Raw genomic sequence first — 19,196 nt, forward strand, 5'->3', positions numbered from 1 at the left:
TATTTCCTGTGGCAGGTATAAAATCTGTCAGTATTAGGGTAAACATTTCATTTTGTTTCCATGTGCCTGGAGATTGTTAAATAAACATGACACCAACAAGGACTAAACACACTTCACCCTGTCATGTAATTCAACTTCAGGTCACAGAGACATACTGGCACTTTGGGGTCTTTAGACATCTTTTTTTGGCGGTGGATAATTTCAACTGTGTAGGGGGCATCTTACATATACAATGTCATGATTCAAATAATAAAACGGTTCGAACCGTTTCGGATATATTCCCGAAACAAAACGTTTTGTGTCCGCGATGCAAACTTGCATCCCCCTCGCTGAAAACGGCTTACATCGAATTTGCATATATTATGCAAAGTATGTTGTGATCCCGTACCGCCTCGAGTTGGCGGCCGTAACACGATTTTACTATTCAAAAACGCAGCCGAAATATCCTATTGACAGCTAAAACTTTCACTTTTCCATGCACTAACCAACAGTTGTACTTTAGGTGTCTTCGATCGGCACTGAACTGCTGTACTGTTGAAGCCGCGTTCCTTCCGTCCCTTGGCAATTTCTACGTACACCTCCTGGTTTCGATATACGCCATCAAGTTTCCTCTGGACCTCCTGATCCCCCCAAATAGATATCAGGGCTCTCTTTTTCTCATTAGACCAGTTGTTAGAACTGGGGGCCATACATGTAGAAAGATGTTACAATTCAAAAACGCGGCCGAAAATCTCGGATTGACAGCCAAAAACTTTCACTCTTTCCCGCGCTAAAGCCCAAGTGACGCCGCAAACTATGACCACACATACCTCAATGTGCGACGTCATAAACATCAATGTGAACCGGTTCCGTAAAACTTTTGAATTCATGATGACAATTCCTTGAAACCGTTTTACTCTGAACCGTTGTAGACTACCTCGAGAGGAGGTTCAGAATAAAACGGAACGAAACCGTTACGGAGCGTTCATGTTCACAAGTAAAACGGTTTCCTTTGCTGAAACAGTTTGAACTGTTTTCCTTTAAGTTTTTGAATCATGAACGGGGCCTCAAACTCTGCATGTGAAAGAACCCAACACACCTATCGAGAAGAGTAGGGGTGACCCTCTATGCTTGGCTACATATGCAAGCCAAAGCGAAGCTACCGAAAAAGCATTACACTAATTCATCTCAAGCAATACGCTTATAATGCGAAGTTCCTGAGTTGCATCAAAGAAAACGTCGTGATTTTCCAAAGTTTCAAGTTGAAATTTGCCTCTTAAAATGCGTTTTAGAGGGTTAGAAATTCACAAATTTTCCAGTCCCCTCTGAATTTCTTGGACTTTCAGCACTGGCTCAGTGGTGCTGGTTATACAGTATCAGATGAACATTTGAGTCTGGTGGGAAAGCTGAGAGTATTACTGCACAGATATGACCCCATTGGGTGGATGACTCCAATCATGACCTAAGATGCTCCAAGTGCAACCTGTGACATTTGTACAAATCACCCTGAAATCACGGTGTAAGAGACATGGCAGCAGCACATCTACATGTTACCTGACCCTCAAACTTACCCTGGGAGGCCAGACCCTGTGATTCAGTGTGATCGCCCACCGCACGCACACCGAGCCTCACTATCCCGCCGGCCCCCACTATCTGCTTCGGTGTGAGGCATGCCCCCTGGCTACCCGCTGATAGGGGGGACGGTGGGATAGGGGGGATGGTAAATTTCAGGTGTGTGCAGTGGGTGATCGTGCTGAATCACACATGGGGTCTGGTCTGCCAGGGTATCTCAAACTGGGAGGCTGAGGGATTCTAAACCTTGACATCAGCAACTTCAACCAGAATAGCAAGTCTACCAAGGATCTGATTTCAAATCATTGAAATGCAAGTTCAAGTATCCATCCACCTCTGTTTCCGCAAATGATAAGAAGTTTCCAAGAAAGAAAAGGAACGATAAGAAGTTTCCTAGAAAAAAGGATGTTGATGAATACATTAGACATATAACAATGATGAAAGTGTCAACAGATTTTTCGATTTGCTGCTAGACACAGATTGATGTTTAACCAGTGCCTTCAACAATCTCAAAAAAAAGAATGATGAAAGTATATCTACATAGCCTTACCAAACAGGTGCCTCTAAAATTGAAAGGTGACATTCTTTTCATAATCAACATATTCTTAAACTTGTCTCCCCTTACTCAAGTTGGCAATTCAGCCTTGATAAAGGATTTGATTACATGTACTAATAGAATAAAATTCATACTATAGATCTAATTGTAAGTTGCTTTATGGAATTATGGACCAGTTGAACTGGTCAGTAAGTGGCGCTTGAACCACACTGTTACACATTTTCTGAGTACTTATTAACTTTCCTTTCATTGAATGTAATTATGTTACTTTTTGATCACACATTTTTCTGCCATCTTTTCTGCATTTTTTCATGCATTGCTAGACACCAACCATACCAATGGAGAGATGTCTGCAGATTAGTGGCCACATGGCTGTCTCTGGCTCAATTAACATTCCAGACACCAAATATTAATATCTTACAGATGAGGATGACAGGAGACAGATGACAGCACCTTCCTGTGACAAGATTTCTGTACTAATGTAATCACGTCTACTCTCCAAGCAGAGAATAGAATGGGCTAGCGACAAAAAAAACGGCATATGATAAAACGGTGACGATCTGCCCATTCGACCTCTGCTTGGAGAGTAAGTCTAGCCTTGGTCTAGCAGGTTTCCAAGAATGGAGTTGGTGACATGTCTGCTCTATATGACTTACTGACTTACTTACTAGATACTGCTCTGTATAGACTATTGTATACTAAACATATAAGCAGACATTTTACTGTCTGTCTTTAAGACAATTTCTTGGCAATTTCAAGTACCATTATACTGGTATTTAGTGGTAAGAAAAGTTCAAGCAAAGAATCTCACCCTTCCAATGAATGGGACAACTTTTAAATTTGATTTTTCAAAAAAAAAGAATCACTGTACTGTAAATCTTGAGATGTGTTTGTGGTATTTTTAATTTCTCACAGCTCACCTCATATAACAAATTCTTGACACCACACTTATCCACTACAAAATTGATTCAGTAGCAAACGTAAGACATCTTGAAAACCTCTTTTCCCCTCCCAAGGCAAAAGGGTGGAAACTCCTGTCCTGTCCCTGTAGTTAACATGTGTGGCAAATCCATTTGGAGTATGGTTAGAAGGGTGTGCAAGTGTGTACATTGGCTGATTATACATACATATCAGGTAACAGCTGCTGAACAACAATCAACAGACTTCCACATCAGTAAAGAGGCACTGTATTGTATATATCTCTAACTAGTTTTTCCTTGGATCCCAAGGGCTAATGTTCAAGCCAACGATTTAGCCTCCAGAACATCTGCTTGGAGATGACCAGGGAATACCCAGAGGGCCTAGTGCAGACCTGCATGTGTGTGAAAAATGACTACATGACAGTTGACTGGACATATGAACAGATTTATGTGCAGGCCCATATGGCACACAGAAATCCTATCTGAACCCTGCAGCTCATTATGGAGCATTCCTCATACTTCTGTAAACCTGTTGAAAGATGGGAACCATACATCATATACAAGGTGACATACTGTTTACCATATACTCATTAGTGCCTTGTAGAAGATCAACCAGGAATAAGATATGTTGTTTCCTACCTACAAAACTGAAGAGAGTTTATATTTTACCTGTATTTTGGTACAATTGCCTCAACCTCAAAGGCCAAGAGATTATGCAGTTCTAAAGCTTTCAAACACTTTTTTTTTTTTGCCAGATGACTACGCTGTAGTCATTGCACAAAGTTGTGTGGCCCAAGGACTACTGAAACGGAGATGGACGCCACCCTATGCACCGTCTGGTGTGGGAGGACTTTACTTTTCTTATGATGTGACATATTCAAATAGTTGTTGAGTACATGTATGATTGAACAATTCTACAACAAATAAGTATGAAAGGAGATATCTTGCCAATATTCCATCGCAAAGAATTGTTCAAAATCTTCAAAGACTGTATCATTTTGTTTACTGTATAATCTTGCTCTAAATAGCTTTTCCAAAGTGTTCAAAATCTTCTGGATTCTTTGTCCCAATGCATAACAACAAGCTGGTTCTATAACTTAAGCCTAGAATGAACTCTGACCTATGATCCCCTGAAACAAGCCATTCAAAAGGCCACCGAACAAAGCTCCCAACATTCCTTTCAACCACTTTTTTGCAGGTCAAACATCATTTGGTGCTAATTCTTCCTCACACACACAGAAGTTATTGGTCAGTTACCCAATCTATCACACATGAGTGACGTTTTTACGACACAGTTCCGGTACAATAGTCCAGGTACAATTACTCAACAAAGGGTTAACATGTTAGGTGTTTCGCCCACCCTCAGCAAAATTTTAACAATAGCTCATGTGCCCTTTTATGCTTTCATTTTACCGCTGGTGAAAAATAGTCCTTTTCATAAAATCATACAACCTTCTGAAAGTGTAGAATGACATCATAAACCTATTCAGCCGTAATAAAAACAGCTGGCAACAAACTTCAGTACTTTCACTGACCTACCATAAAATATATGACCTATAAATAGGACGACATTCTAAGAGTCCTTCACCTTCATGTTTAAACCTTAGAGTGAACTGAAGCACATTTGCGACGTCGGTAAATAACATGATCTAAAAGTACCTTAGTAGGTGAGAATACACAGTAAAGATAAGTGAGTAACCGTCTTTATAATAGCTCATAAGTCTAAACATTGATAATGTTTGAATGCTCTTGCAAGTCACCTAAGCAAAATCTTCTTTCCAGATAGCACAGTACAGTACTTCCTACAAATTCAATTATCTGTACAAAACATGTACATGTAACACTGCCCGATTATAGCAGTTAAAGTTTTATCTCATTAAGTACACAAAGGTTCAGATAGGAATCGAATGCATTTCTATGGAATCCACATCCCAGCGTTACTGTGTGCACTGCCATTGAGACTATTTGCACTGCTCAGATATGATCCATGGCGATATGAAACAATGACAAAGACAGAAAGGCTTTCACGTCAACGTTATCCAATCCCACTTTTCTGGGTCGACACATTTGTAGATTACAAGACTTTACAGGACTACTTGTACGTCATTAGATCTAATTTTATGACTCGTTGCTTGGCTACTATCGCCGGCTTTTCCGGGCCTTCGCTTTTGGGTCACCTTCTGACCTTTTGACCTTTTCTCAGGTGACTTTTAGCTCTGTCAGGTACAGAAAGACCCACAAAGTGTATTTGAAAAGCAACTTACACGCCCCTGACTCAGGGCCTGAGAGAAGGGGGTGTATTTCAGAGTTAGATTTTGGGCAATGGTCGGTCAAAGTCAACAAGTAGCTAGCTTTTTTCAAGAGTATATTGCTTGCTTGCTTTCATATGTTAGGTGATAAGGTTATCCAAAAAAATGAGTTGAAAACAAAGTTGTATTCCATGTTATATATTTACATACATATCATTATATGTATTCTATAGCATGCTTGAAACTGACCTTAACATATAGAAACAGCTTTCACTAAAGTTTCAGTCTTAAAGTATAAGTTAAACATGTTAGCCTGAATACCAGACTTTTCCAGGGCCTTCAGATGCCAGCTCCTAGCTAGGCTCCAGGGCCAACATGTCCCATGGAAATTCCACAATAGACCCTGAGAAACATGATAGATATGTAGTATCATAGAGATCGGGAGTCTGGCATCCAGGCTAATCCAATGTACAATTTAAAACAGTGACAAAAACAGTTAAAATACAACAACACGTCCTTACCCTAGCCTATAACAGGCTCTGCTGCAGCCAGCTGGGGTGACGTGATCACAGTCTCCCGGCTGGATCTGGAAGGCTGGATACACAGTATCATCCCGGTAACAACCCTGGTACCAGTCAGCCACTGAAAATACAAAACGTTGAAATCATAAGAATTGCATCACTCAAATCAATAAAGACTTGATGACTATACAGATGATATAGAGCAAAATTTGTCTTAGCTATCCGTATTGTGCATGAGTCCACTGTAATGTATTGTCAACCTTGCATTTCAGCGAACTATGTATAAAGTCTCTGTAAGACTGTACAGATGTACAGTTTGAATGTTCAAATAGAAGAAAAAAACAAATCATCAATAAAATGCTTTGATTTAAGGCTAAGAAGAAATATCATTTTCAGTTATTTCTTTATTTTGATCAATCTTTGATCTTGCTTCTAGACTTTTCCTGAGCTAGTGATTGTTATGTTTATGAACAAGCTTAGTGCTACTCGATAGGTCTCAAGTAGATAATGACAAGAAACAAAATGACATGTTTTGCCAAGGATTATGTCTGTTTGTTATGAAGGGTGCTGTTAACGAAAAGAAGCACATTAAGGAATTGCCAAGTTAATCATATAATACTAATAATCCAAGTACAATAGCATCAGGGTATTTTTCGCTGTCAATGTTGCGCAACCCTTGTTCTAATTAGGAAGGCAAGTGCTATCATAGCCATTGCGGCTTTTCCACTCTAGCTGTAGTTAGTATTGAACACATCATAATTTACTACTACCTCCAGGCAATGCCTATTCACACGAATCACTCAGCAATGTCAAAAATGTTAGGGAGCACAAAATAGCATACCTTACCCATACAATTATCCTCCCCATAGCAATTTCCTTGCTAATTAGCATTCTTCATTGTCTACCAGCCCACATTTGGTTTGATAAGGTATCCATACAGTGACGAATATTGAAACACAACTTTTAGTACGACAAATATTATTTGTTAATTGGTTCTTTTAGCATTTAGGACAGCACATGTGAAGACAAAAGCCCTAACTTCTTAGTAACCATACACAGTGTATTTACAGTCCTATTGAATAAAACAGCAATTGCTACAAGTTGGTCTTGAGTATGAGAGCAATACAAAACATCTTTCACTTTAAGCAAGAAGTGTAATAATGCTCTCTTTCTACCACAGATCCAGTCCACAATAACAATTTTTAGGAAGATCACGTCCAACAAGTAATCTTCCCCTCTCTACATATATGTTAGCAGGATTAACTTTCAAAAATGTTTTTGCAGCGTGACCCTGTTTTGACAATGTCACATACAGCCAGATCTTAGAGCTGTTGCTCTAAAATCTTCAGGCTTTTCAAGTGGTTACAGAGGTGCACAGCTGTGAAAGGGCTTGGCGCAGGGTGTTGTTGCAAGCAGCATATTGTAGATTTAGCCCGCTTTGTTCGTAGAGGAGTACAGGATTGGAGTGTGGTCGAACAGTGCTTGTGAGCCAGGTGTGTTAACCCAAGAAGAACCAATAGCCAAGAATAACCACAATACTTCAGTTCCGTTCATGTCATCGTACACAAATCACGTACACATTGTTACAGCTTGCTGCTGTTACTACACAAAAACAACTTGTACTTTTGTTGACAGTATTGCAGTATTCTAAATGTGCAGTTAAAACTTGGAACAGCCATAGTAGCACGCAATACAGGACAGCACATTAACTCAGCGGCGAGACTCATCTTGAAAACTGTAAACACAAAACCACTGCGAATATTTCTAAATTTACAGTATTTTCAATCATGCTATATATATATAAACATTAAAACTACGTAGTCAGTATTATTATGAGTACAATGCACAATTTAAAATAGCAATTGCTTTGAGCATGTAAGGGGTAAATATACGCATACGTAAAAACTATACGCACTGTGCTTTAATCAATTGAGACGTACCTGACTACTAAAAGAATGATTTATTGGTGCGCTGCATTAACAGCATGCAACTACAGCATAAACACTTTCAATACTTGTCAGTCCCGATTTCAAACCTTTTCAATCCAGTCTTTTGTTGCTCGGGTATGAAAAGTCAGAAACTGGCTAGACTAGCTGTATTAATTCAATCAATAATACACTCAAGGTTGTCACAAATAGGCCTGCGACTGTAATCGTTGGTACAAAAGGCATTATTAACCTCTCAGTACAGCGGCGTAACTTTGACAGCTGCTGCCATGATGGCATTGTGGTCGCGAACAAACCGTGTCAACCCCTCCACCCCACAAAAAGTGAGGAATAAATGCGGCCTTTCTCTTCCGTAAGAAACGGCCCTTTGAGCTGATACAGGGAGTACACATGTCCAAATGTTTGGCTTTGGTTGTCACCTGGTGACCACGTTTCCATGGTAACTGATTCCGAGCATGACAAGGTCCACTGTCAGTTCCGATCCCTGCTATGTTTGACACCAAGACAGTTACATTGACTTCTCGACATGTTTTTCTATGTCTATATGGTCTCATAGTTGCCTGCTGCCATAGGCAGCTCAAAGAATCTATCATAAGGACTCTGGCTTTTTTCCAGTTCCAGCACTTTTACTGAGACAACTGTACTTGAGTCTTTGGGAAGCTCTTGAAAAGGGAAAACTTTGCGAGGACAATGCATGGAAGGGCCAGAATTTTGCTCTGGTTGGTTACAAAGTAAGGGAACCTACACACTTATGTAAGTTTGTTGAAGCAAAAAAGTTTCAGTCCCACTGAACAGTGATGTATTATTCCACACGATTTTACCTTTCTTCTAGAATGGGAAAATTTACTTATCTGGGTGCAGTGCTATCCTAATACGCGTATGAATAAGTATTTTATGGACAAGCATTTGGAACAAAGAACAATCCTGCAAACTTTAATTTTTAAAAAAAGCCTGAGAAACAAAGTCAAAGTCTTTGTTCCTTAGACCGAATCAATGGCACAATGCAAAGACAGCCAAAAGAACAAGACTTTATTGAAAATCTTCCCTTATTGTTATGATGATTTTTGGCGAACAATATGCCAACTATGCTGTCAAACAAAACAGTCCATCACATCTTTGACAAGTCTTGTGAGGCTTTTCTCCAGGGGGTACATGTCTTAGAATCTCCTTGGATACGGGGACCTCACAAACACTCCTCGACACAAGTGCTCTTCTGTACCAAGACTTCTATGGACAGGTTGGTCCTTCAAGACCCTTGGACAGACAGGTGCAGCAATACTGAACACTCCACATACCATCGGTCCATACAAACTTTATTCCTTTGTTTATGGTCTCAAGGTCTTGCTGCACACGCAAGACTGTAAGAGAATTCTTGTACTGCCAAAGAAGCAAGCCACGAGGTTTAAGTAAATACTTTTACTGTCTGGAGTCCCTAGTACAGAAATTAGAAGTCCAAAGGTTACTAGTAGCTTGGAGGCTTCAGATGTCCATGAAATAAAACATACTATAATCATTAACCCTGTAGTTTGGGTAACAGTGACATGCGAGAATGAAGTTAGCTGTCACACTGTTGAACTCCCATCACTTTCTATTAGTCATCTCGTGCTATGGGGATTTTGAATCTTATTTGAGGCAAATTATGATGTACATATTCATATGGCTTCCATCTGACAATATTGACCATGGTAAAATCTTAAATCGCATGAAACCTACACTGCACAGCATTGGCTATGGCTAAACGGTCCAAAGCGAAACATATTCCCTGTACATTTGTGTATGAAAATATAACTGTAGTCTGTCACAAACTTTAACTTGTGCATTTGAAATATGCAAATAATGTACAGAATAAAGTTTCAAAAGTTTAGATTTCCATGATGACTCTAAGTCTTAAGATGATCCAACCTTTTTTTCACTTACATGTTAAACTTCTAGCTACAAGATGACAAATAACAATTTATCAACTGAATGATCATGAGACTGAGAGCTACTTTTTAATAAAGTTTCTCTCCTAAGCATTATAACTTACAGTAATCAGTATTGAACAGGGCAGTAATATATATCAGGTAACTTCAAAAGATATACAGAGAGGAAAGACCTTCACTCTCAAAATTTCCTTGTAGTCATGGCAACCCCTGGAAGAAATATTTACCCACCATCCTCCCATTATCAGATAGGCACAATGGACAGTTCATATGACAACAATCGCAGAATGATATCCAGCACAAAGCTCGATTGTTGGGAAAAAAGCCCTTGTGTCAGGGTGAAATGATTTCAGAAGCTTCTTTTTTGTTTGCCGCTTACATTTTACCACCAAGTCATGGAAACGAAGACCTCACAAACACAGAGTTACAAATATCTGTCTGTATCCCTTACGACAGGGCTAAGGAATCGTGCAGAGGGAACAATGCAGTCGAAGTGCACACAGAATAAATCTGGAGTCTACATACATTGTAAATCAGCATCTATAGAATCCAAGCGTCTTTCTTAAACATTTCTCTTTTGCTTGAAGAAAGGGATAGGCTTAGGAGTGTTCTTGGTACTGCCTACCACAAACATCTAGCTCCACTACTTTCAATTTTTTTCATCCTTTCTTTTAGCCTTCTTTTCATCTTTCGTTCCTCTGTACTTTTTGTACATTACATATTTCTTATGTTGTTTCTTTTCTTTAATTTTCTCATCATTTCTAAGTGCAAGCTTTTTAAAAATCTTTTAACATATGTACAAACTATTATCTTAAAGTTTATCAAGTTTATTTGAGTAAAACATGATGAATGATAATGCATTACATGCAAGTTTACACTCATTCCATGTTATAATTATAAGTATATAAGCCTTTTTTCTAACCACAAATGTGTAGAACAGACCAACAACATCTGTGTTACTAACATACACAGTGTGGCATTTGTAATGACAGCTTTTCCATATGATAAGCTGCAGGTTTACTTTTGGGTATGACATGTTGACCTTGAGATAAAGTCACATATTTCAAGGTCGGGGCAGAAACTTTCATCTGATAGAGCAGTGTTTGTTTAACAATGGAGCAGATGTTTCTTCAGGGATTGTCTAGCCTGGTGGTCTTTTCACTCATATTGCTGACACAAGAGGAAAATAATTTCATTCTGACATTCTATGATTGGCATAACTTCATTTGTTCTGTGATGTAACTAACTAAACTAGTGTGTTTACGGTAAGTGGCAAAACTTCCTTTGTAATGTGATGCAACTAACTAAACTAGTGTGTTAACTAACTAAACTAGTGTGTTAACTAACTAAACTAGTGTGTTGACTAACTAAACTAGTGTGTTAATTAACTACGACGATGGGAGAACCAAGAATAGTTACTATCAGAGGGCTGTAAATAAATTTGCCGGCAAAATTACCTCTAGGCTCTACTATTTTGCAAAGACCTGTGTTATTACATTCTGCATTTCATTTACTGTGTTCCAAAAAATAAACCTTCTCTTCCCTGCACACACTCAAAAAGCAGTTCATTTATCTTTTCAACATTGGTAAGAAATTCTTGCTGTCAGTTTAGTTGGAAAGGTAATTTAGTACTTCCTGTGCCCTTCCCCAGAAAACTTATCCTGGCTAACATGATCCCAACAGTACATTGCACTATCTCCTCATTCTGCTCTACTTACATGTACCTGTTGTTTTTTTCTTACATAACCGCATTCATTGATTGTCATGGTATCATTGATTACTAGATGTATTACATAACACCAGGGCTGTCTAAAGCTTTGAATTTTTTTTCTTTCCTACTCCTTGTTTAGATCCCATGTTGTTGATTTTCATTGTTATTTTAAGCTAAAGCGAATACACTTTCATCAATTTCATGTCATGAAGTTCAGATTTTTGGAAGGATGGGTGACATTTTTGTCCGTCCAAACAAGCAAATTTTCTTTCCGGGATGGAGGGACAGATCCTGGAGACAGCTCTGCATAACAAGTTATCATGTGCGCTGATTACAAGAGTCCTTGAAGAGACCAAATTTGTGTGAGTTTTATGAAATGATAATATAGATGATTATGAGTTATCAATCAATCAATCATCAATCAATCAAATACTAGTAAGAAAATGATACAAATAATGACACCCAGGAACTAATCTACTCTTTCCTACACCTGTTCTAGTGCAGCCGTTCAGTCGCACCATCAATGGAGCGACAATAATCTGTTGTATGCTGGGATTAAAAGGTTATGCAAATGAGTTCCTCTCCACGTACCCCTACAGGTTTTGTTTCACCTCCACGTGAGGAGAATGAGGTATTCCGTACCTGGCAGTTACCTGTGACGTGTCTTAAGGACGGTGGAAAATCCTTGCATTGTCACCAAGGTGCTCTTCAAATCTTACCAAACATTGCAGGGTGGGGCACGCAGCTTTAGGCTTTGAAGTTTTGGCGTTCTTCTGAGCACAGATTCAATTTGGAGTAACACTATTAATTGGGGTCAGAAAACAACCGCCATTAATCTAATGATAGGGGGCAAGAAGATACAGCTAAATACATAAACTTCCATTGAAGCCTTTGAAACGAAAATAAAATACTTTTACAGGAGTCTAATGTGCTAAAGTGGCAAAAGGACACTATAGTTCTTGACACTTTCACAAAAGATGATTATGTGATTAAAGAAAAATTATGCTGTATTGTTACTAAGAATAAAATAACAGCAAACTCAGTAACTGTTCAACCTTGAAAAGAACTGTTGAAAAACAGTATACTACTTCCCTTAGATCCATGGCCTATAATTTGTCTTGAATTTAACAGTCAGATTTGTAATTCTATGTAAAATACGTTCCAACTAAGGCATACATTTCCTGTTATAACTCTCAGTATCAAGGTGATTCTAGTTCACAAGAGAAAAAGATCATTTTTTTCTGTGTCGCAGAACTTTCATACTTTTTAGTTTTACCATAGAATAAATGCTCTAGTCTAGTTTTGGAAGCAAACCCGGGCAAATTCACACCTAGCCAGCATTCCCCCAACTTTACCAAAACCACCTCCCCATACACTACACAGTAACATTATACCCCATGCAACACTCAAGGAACACGAAACTGTACAAAACCCCTCCACCCCCTCTCCTGCCCTCCCCATTCAGCCCCCATGTACACCTTTGTAAGGATCAGGCCAATGGCAGATCATGTTACTCACTTGGATCCACCCCAAACACATACTCCAGCTTACAAGACATCTTGAGAACACTACTGGCAGGAAATACAAACATGTATTCTGTCTGCCTCGTGGAAAAGAAAAATAATCTCCGCTAGAGTTTGATCAGAAGGTTATGCGGATGTAGCCATACGAAATTCTGCTGTGAATATACAGAATTAACTTATGATCACAAGGCATTACACTTTCACAAACTGGTGGTCTATTCTGTTACCAATTATCCTATGTGACTTTGAATTCTTTTCTAAGCAACGGTCATATTTTTTTCTTGCAATCCTGCATAAAATGTTAGAGCGTAAATCTAAAAACCACCAGAATGCTAATTTGGCAACAAAAGTGCTTGAAAAACAATTGAAGACACCATTTCTGCTTTCGGACATGGGTCAAATCTTGTCCATTCTTGTCATCTCTTTTGTATAAAGTACTTGGCCTTGAAACAATTTTCCAATTATGGGGAAAAGATAGAGTAAATCTTCAAACGCAAATGTCATCAAGGTTCATAACTACTGAAAAGAACCCCCCAAGCAGGTAAATAATACCTAAATGTAATGTGCACACCTTGGAGACCCTACATATTTCACATTTTTCCTTAGCCAAGCTCAAAGGAATTTCCCTAACAATCAGTGTTTTTTTCAGCTTGAGCAGATTGACGTGTACTTCACAGTTTGTTCCCAAGCATTTCACACCACACTTACAATTCACAAAGGTAACGTAACAGTTTATCCTCACCAACTAATCTAATCTAACTCAGCAGCCTACCAAACTGCTCTCCTTTCTCCTCTCTTATGTATGCTTTTTTGAGATCGCTATCATTTTTTGAGGTGGTAAAAAAACACCAACCCTTACCCACCTCACAAATTAACATCACAGACAGAGTTGCTGCAAGATCTGACCTTAGAAACGACAATATGTTTTTGTTGGGAAGAAGGAAAATGGCTCTCCCTGGTCATTAATTGCTGGAACAATAGACCTGTTTGTCCCAGGTAAAGAGGGAATCGTATCCCTTTGTTACCTGGTACAATTACAAGCCAGGTAACATACATAACTACAGCTAAGTAAGAAGGCCCTAGGGACAAATTAGCTGGGCTATTGGTAAATGGGTCAGGGGGACAATACCACTTTACTTTCTATAGAATTGCTCACACAAGCACCATCACATACACTACCCCATATCTATCATGTTTTTCATCCGACCTGAAGTGAAAGAAATGTTGGGAGCTCTGGCCCATATTTTTTGCTACTTGAACCTTTTCTTTTTCCAAATTTCCTTTATGATTTACAGTATGATGTTTTCTACAGGGAATTTGTATGAGAGATTTCTTGCTTTGTAACATACTAAATAGAAATTCAAAGAAAACCAGCAAAAATACCTTGAGGGGCTCTTGCCTAATTTTCACCATACGAAACACTACACCATAAATTTGCAACATTTCAAGACCAATTCGCTGATACAAAAAAACTGTAAAATGACAACTTTTAATTGCCTAATTTTACAACTTTGAGATACAGCTGCACAACTTCCACAGTTGTTTAAAGACAATAAACAATGTATGAACTTAGTTTTGCCAAAGACATAATTTTTGCACTAGGTAACTCAAGGGGCTTGAGGGAATGCGGTATGCCGTGGCGTGTAGCCAACGAGAATATTTCCACAAAATTATGACTTTTTTTCCAAAATATGACCTAATTTTAAGCATGAAAGCCTCGTTGCTTCATAGGAATAGATTTAGGGAAGCGTCGTGAGAAACGTGCGCGGGGAAGGACAAGTTTCTGCGGTCGGAAACATAAACAATAGCCGGCGGGGTTCGCTCCGTACGAGGAGGGGTCAAGGATTGGATAAGCTCCGGACTAGGCCGTCTAACAACACGTCTAACAACTTCCCAACAAAGAAAATTCTAAAGAAACGTCAGAGCGAAATAATAGCAGTAGAATTGAGTTAAAAACAAGCTAGATTTCACTCTTTTCGTCGGTAGTTTTCCGCAGTGAAACTTGCCGAAAGCTATCCCCCAGCTGTGGTGTATGGTTGCCCCCCTCCCCGTGCAGAACTCCAAATCTGAGCACGATTAAAATCCATATGCTTTGAAAAATAAATGCATTTCAAGCTCATGTACACGTAGACGATATGTTGGTAAGTCTTGAGTTTTAAGGATGAAGACTTAAAGGAAAGTTGGAGGATATATCGTCGTTTGAAGCCTCTAATACGACTGTACAGCTGTGAGTTCAAACGGGACATCAACAACTCACAAGATTTCACCACCAGTTGCACGCTACATGAGTTAGACCGCGCTAATAACGAGAAATCTCGCCCACATACCTGATACACGGCACCCACAAAGAAGGAGAAGGACTCCGATGATCCAGAATCGGCGAGAAACCCCCGGACGGGGCTCTATAGGCGCCATTTCATCTCGTTTCTCGACACATTTGAAAGTCTGTCCCTACTTCAGGTCTCACGGCGGCCATTAATAACCCCACCACTGACTCATTAGCCGGGCTCTTCCGCCGGACCACTCCGCACTATTTTGTCCCAAACTGGAATGTCCCACATGAAAGCGTTTAAATCGGCCCAAAAGCACCCAAACAAGGTCTATTATTTTTGAAATGCTATTTTCATTCAAAAGAGGAACTCTATTACAACAAATTGGGCGTAGGGTCATCGTTTTGAGCAATTGATTTGGCGGATGAATATCAGAAGTTATAGTACAAGTCAGGATGGATGAAAAATCACTTTTTGATGATTTTACGTTGATAAATCGCTCATAAAAGGCGTCAACTCGGGGTTAACCCATCAAGAGGTTTGTAGGCGCCCACGTGCTCATATGCACAGAGCGACAGATATATAACATTTAATTGCTCAATGTACAATACTTTTTACAGCAAGCTCTCATCAACTCAGTGGCTCTAGTAACATTCAACACATTTGACAGGTGATATTTGTGTAGGGGTGGAGGAGAGATCACCTGAAACAATTCCATTCCCAATTTCCCATATGATTTTTTTCGCGTTCTGCTTTCTTCAGTTCTAAATGCATTGAACAAATGTATCAACGGTACATGTAATGCCACACATCATATCAAGGTATCGAAGTCCGAGTCGAAACAGTGATCAGCGTTGAGTCGGTTCATATAGTCGCCACCGCTGAATTGTATTAAAGACCCACTATGTAGTTTTAGGCCAATACAGAAAGTAGATTTTCCTACTGTTTCTTTGCATAGCAAGCTTTATCAACAAGTACCTGCCATTAACATTAAGATTTGTTCACAAGAATATTTTCACGCCAATATCCTACATAGTGGGCCTTTAAAGTTGTAAAACAAGTTGTAGAACTGAAAGTTTTGTACTTAGATAAGTTTCGGTTAGTTGAATGGCCATGATCGGCGCTATGTTTAATACAGTGATTTATAGAATGTTTCAGACTTTTTGGTAGCCTCATTTGCAGGCCTTCACGCCGGCGTCTGAGGGAGCGCTGATTCGCGATTTTCGAATTCAACATATGATATTGGCCAGGTTCTGATGCCAGGGGAAAGCGTTTCTAGGCCTATAGAAGATCCTAGAAGGTTATTAACTAGATTTGGGGTGTGTGAGCACGTGCACGGTGACAAGTTCATTACTGATGTCACTATAAAGGGTTTAGCGATCCAGTCTGAGCTACAGTTGAGCGCTCCTCTAAGAATTGCGATTCTATCTGTCGGAGTCCGAAAGGTACTACTGGTAGTCTTGGGCAGCACTCAGACAAGGCATTTCCTGATAGTTTTTAGTCTTCAACTCGTATTACAGGGTCGTGTCATCGGTGTCACGGGGTTATGGTTATACGCGATTTATGTGCAGTTTCTTTCCATCCTCCGTGCCGATTTAATTGCAAAGATGGTATGGTGTAGAGAAGCTTAAGATTTAATTGAGTACATTTTTTTCTATCGATAGACACACTACTCCAACAACAAGTTTGGTATCCCAGAATGTAATGACCTGATCCGTGCGTGGAAACATTCAACAAAAAGAGAGGACGCATTCGCTTTGCAAGACTTGCGAAGTATTATGTTTGGATAGAATAGCTTCAGTTAGACTCCGACTTAATTGTTTTGGACGCCTTCTTCAGGCGTTTTTATCGGGCTTTAGATTTCTTTTTGTCCGCCAACCAAACCTGTTTTCAAGAGAACAGTTTTCAAGAGACGGTGCCATCTCTGACGTTAGTCAAGTGTTGATAAATGGGTGTGTCATTTCCACAAATGGATTTTCGCGGTCTGCCACCGTCGTTGCATCACAATGTGATACATGTACGGTGGTGGTGGAGTTTTACTAATCTCCAAGCAGATCTATAGGTTGCATAAAGACCGTATCAAACTGGCAGAGGAAGTACGTTTCGCAACCAAAGATTGCATTACAAGCTCCTTCTTCCAGTTGGATACGGTCTTTGCAATCTATTGGGTCTGGTTGGAGACTAGAGTTTTACGTCTCTGGGCAAAGGTTGAGTGAACTTTAGGGCTATGGCGGTCATTTTCTTTACCTTCTGGTTGTGCATTTATTTTTTACAACCTGTAACACAACAGTAAGCATGGGTCTTCTTGTACCTTTTATGAATAGCCAAGCAACTGTATACGTATGGCTTCGGGTCATGTTTGCGCGTCTTAGATTCTTGTTTTGCGCGTCTTTCGGCTTCAGTGTCATAGGAGGCAACACTGTTTAACAATTTCACTGCCACTAATTGAAATACTGAAAAAAGAGTAGGAAACAACTGAAACTAGTACTTGTATCAGGTTTTGTTAGTAAAAGCTATTTTTCTAAAGTAATGGTTTTGTATCTGTAATTCTTAATATCAATTTACATCTCTATATCAACTTGTTTTTCAGTCCACTAGAATATGGAGGAAAGTATTTTACCTTACAAAAATGTTATTTCCCACTCAATCACAACTCTATTACTGTATTGTACATTTGTATCTAAATGGTACACGCACACGAGAGCTTTGAATGTGTCATACCTCGATCGCCACTAGAGGGCGCTGTCGCACGGCTAAGAAGAACGAGAGGAAACAGTTTTCGTCAGTGCTACATAAGCTCAGAAATGTCTTTAATGATTGAAAGACAACTGCTATCACCATGTATAGATTTAACTACTAACTTGTGACCAACCCGAGAAATTTCCATTCCAAAAATCCATTTCCATCACGGACACCCAAATGAAACATGAACACATAAAATCTACTTTTAGATTGAATGTTGATCTCGGGGTTGGTAGAAATCATTCTGAAACAAACTTGAACTGCAATTTCCAACACACACACGCAGGCACACACGCACGCGCACGCACGCACACACACACAAGCTCACACACACACACACGCACGCACTACACACACACACGCACGCACGCACGCACGCACAAATTGAATAGGAAATTTGGGTGAGTCCAAATTATGTGTTGGAAATCATAGTTCAATTTTGCCTTTCAGAATGAAATCTATTTTTTGTTTTACAACAAATAAGGATGGTGTCTTTACATCTTTTAAGTGCAAGTAAACAAACAAGAATATTTTCACAATAATATAACAATATCCATAATAAACTATTTAATTACTTCTATTTGCATTGCTTGGTTATGTGCAGGTAACTTTGCATAAATGTCATCAAAATTTTAACTGACAGAATTCTGTAGTTGTATGCTGCCTGTAGGAATATAACATCAGTAAAAGTTATATATGAAAGTTGAAAAACTGCATAAAGAAATATCTTATGGGAAAATAGTTTGGTCCTTTGCATTGCACATTTTATCATTGGTTCTTAGATGTCACATTGTGTCCCAAATGAGACAATATATTACATTGTACTTGACCTCTGTTCAAAATGTACACTACATATAATACCTGTACATACATGAGAAGCTCATTGGGTGATAATAATTTTCTACAAGAAAAACCTTTAAGATGGTTAGGATCTAAAAGTCCTTTATCTCAGGTAACTACTATATCCATTTTCAAACTTTGCAGTGAGTTTTACTTCTGAAAAGGGAGGTACAAAAAGTACAAATCTTGGCCACATTTCATTGTGTGTTTTCACCATTACACAAGCAGAAAATATAGCATTTATTATAGAAGTGCTGCATTCACTTAGATGTAAATTCATCAAGCAAATACATCATCAACTACCATTAATAGCAGCCAGTTATTAAGATAGATATTGATAATATGATAGCATGGCTTTCATGCTGGGCAGCAAAGTATGAAAACTACATTCAGCATCATAATTTGAAAGATCACTATGTACACCTTTTCTATCAATAATTAGAAA

At 39.0% G+C, this 19,196-nt stretch overlaps 1 protein-coding gene across 5 annotated transcripts in view; it reads right to left on the reverse strand.

The window, feature by feature from the left end:
* Positions 1–15,396, reverse strand: part of LOC136447855 (polycystin-1-like protein 1) — a 63,500-nt gene extending 48,104 nt beyond the window's left edge. For all 5 annotated transcript variants that reach the window (XM_066446965.1, XM_066446968.1, XM_066446966.1 and 2 more), the window contains exons 1-2: positions 15,227–15,396; positions 5,798–5,918 (exon numbers count right to left, since the gene is read on the reverse strand). In XM_066446965.1, coding sequence (XP_066303062.1) covers positions 5,798–5,918; positions 15,227–15,314 — 209 coding nt within the window. In that variant the 5' untranslated portion in view covers positions 15,315–15,396. The remainder of the gene's footprint in view (positions 1–5,797; positions 5,919–15,226) is intronic.
* Between the last annotated feature and the right edge of the window lie 3,800 nt (positions 15,397–19,196).

Source organism: Branchiostoma lanceolatum, chromosome 13, assembly GCF_035083965.1.
Source record: "Branchiostoma lanceolatum isolate klBraLanc5 chromosome 13, klBraLanc5.hap2, whole genome shotgun sequence".
In the NCBI taxonomy this organism is placed as follows: domain Eukaryota; kingdom Metazoa; phylum Chordata; class Leptocardii; order Amphioxiformes; family Branchiostomatidae; genus Branchiostoma; species Branchiostoma lanceolatum.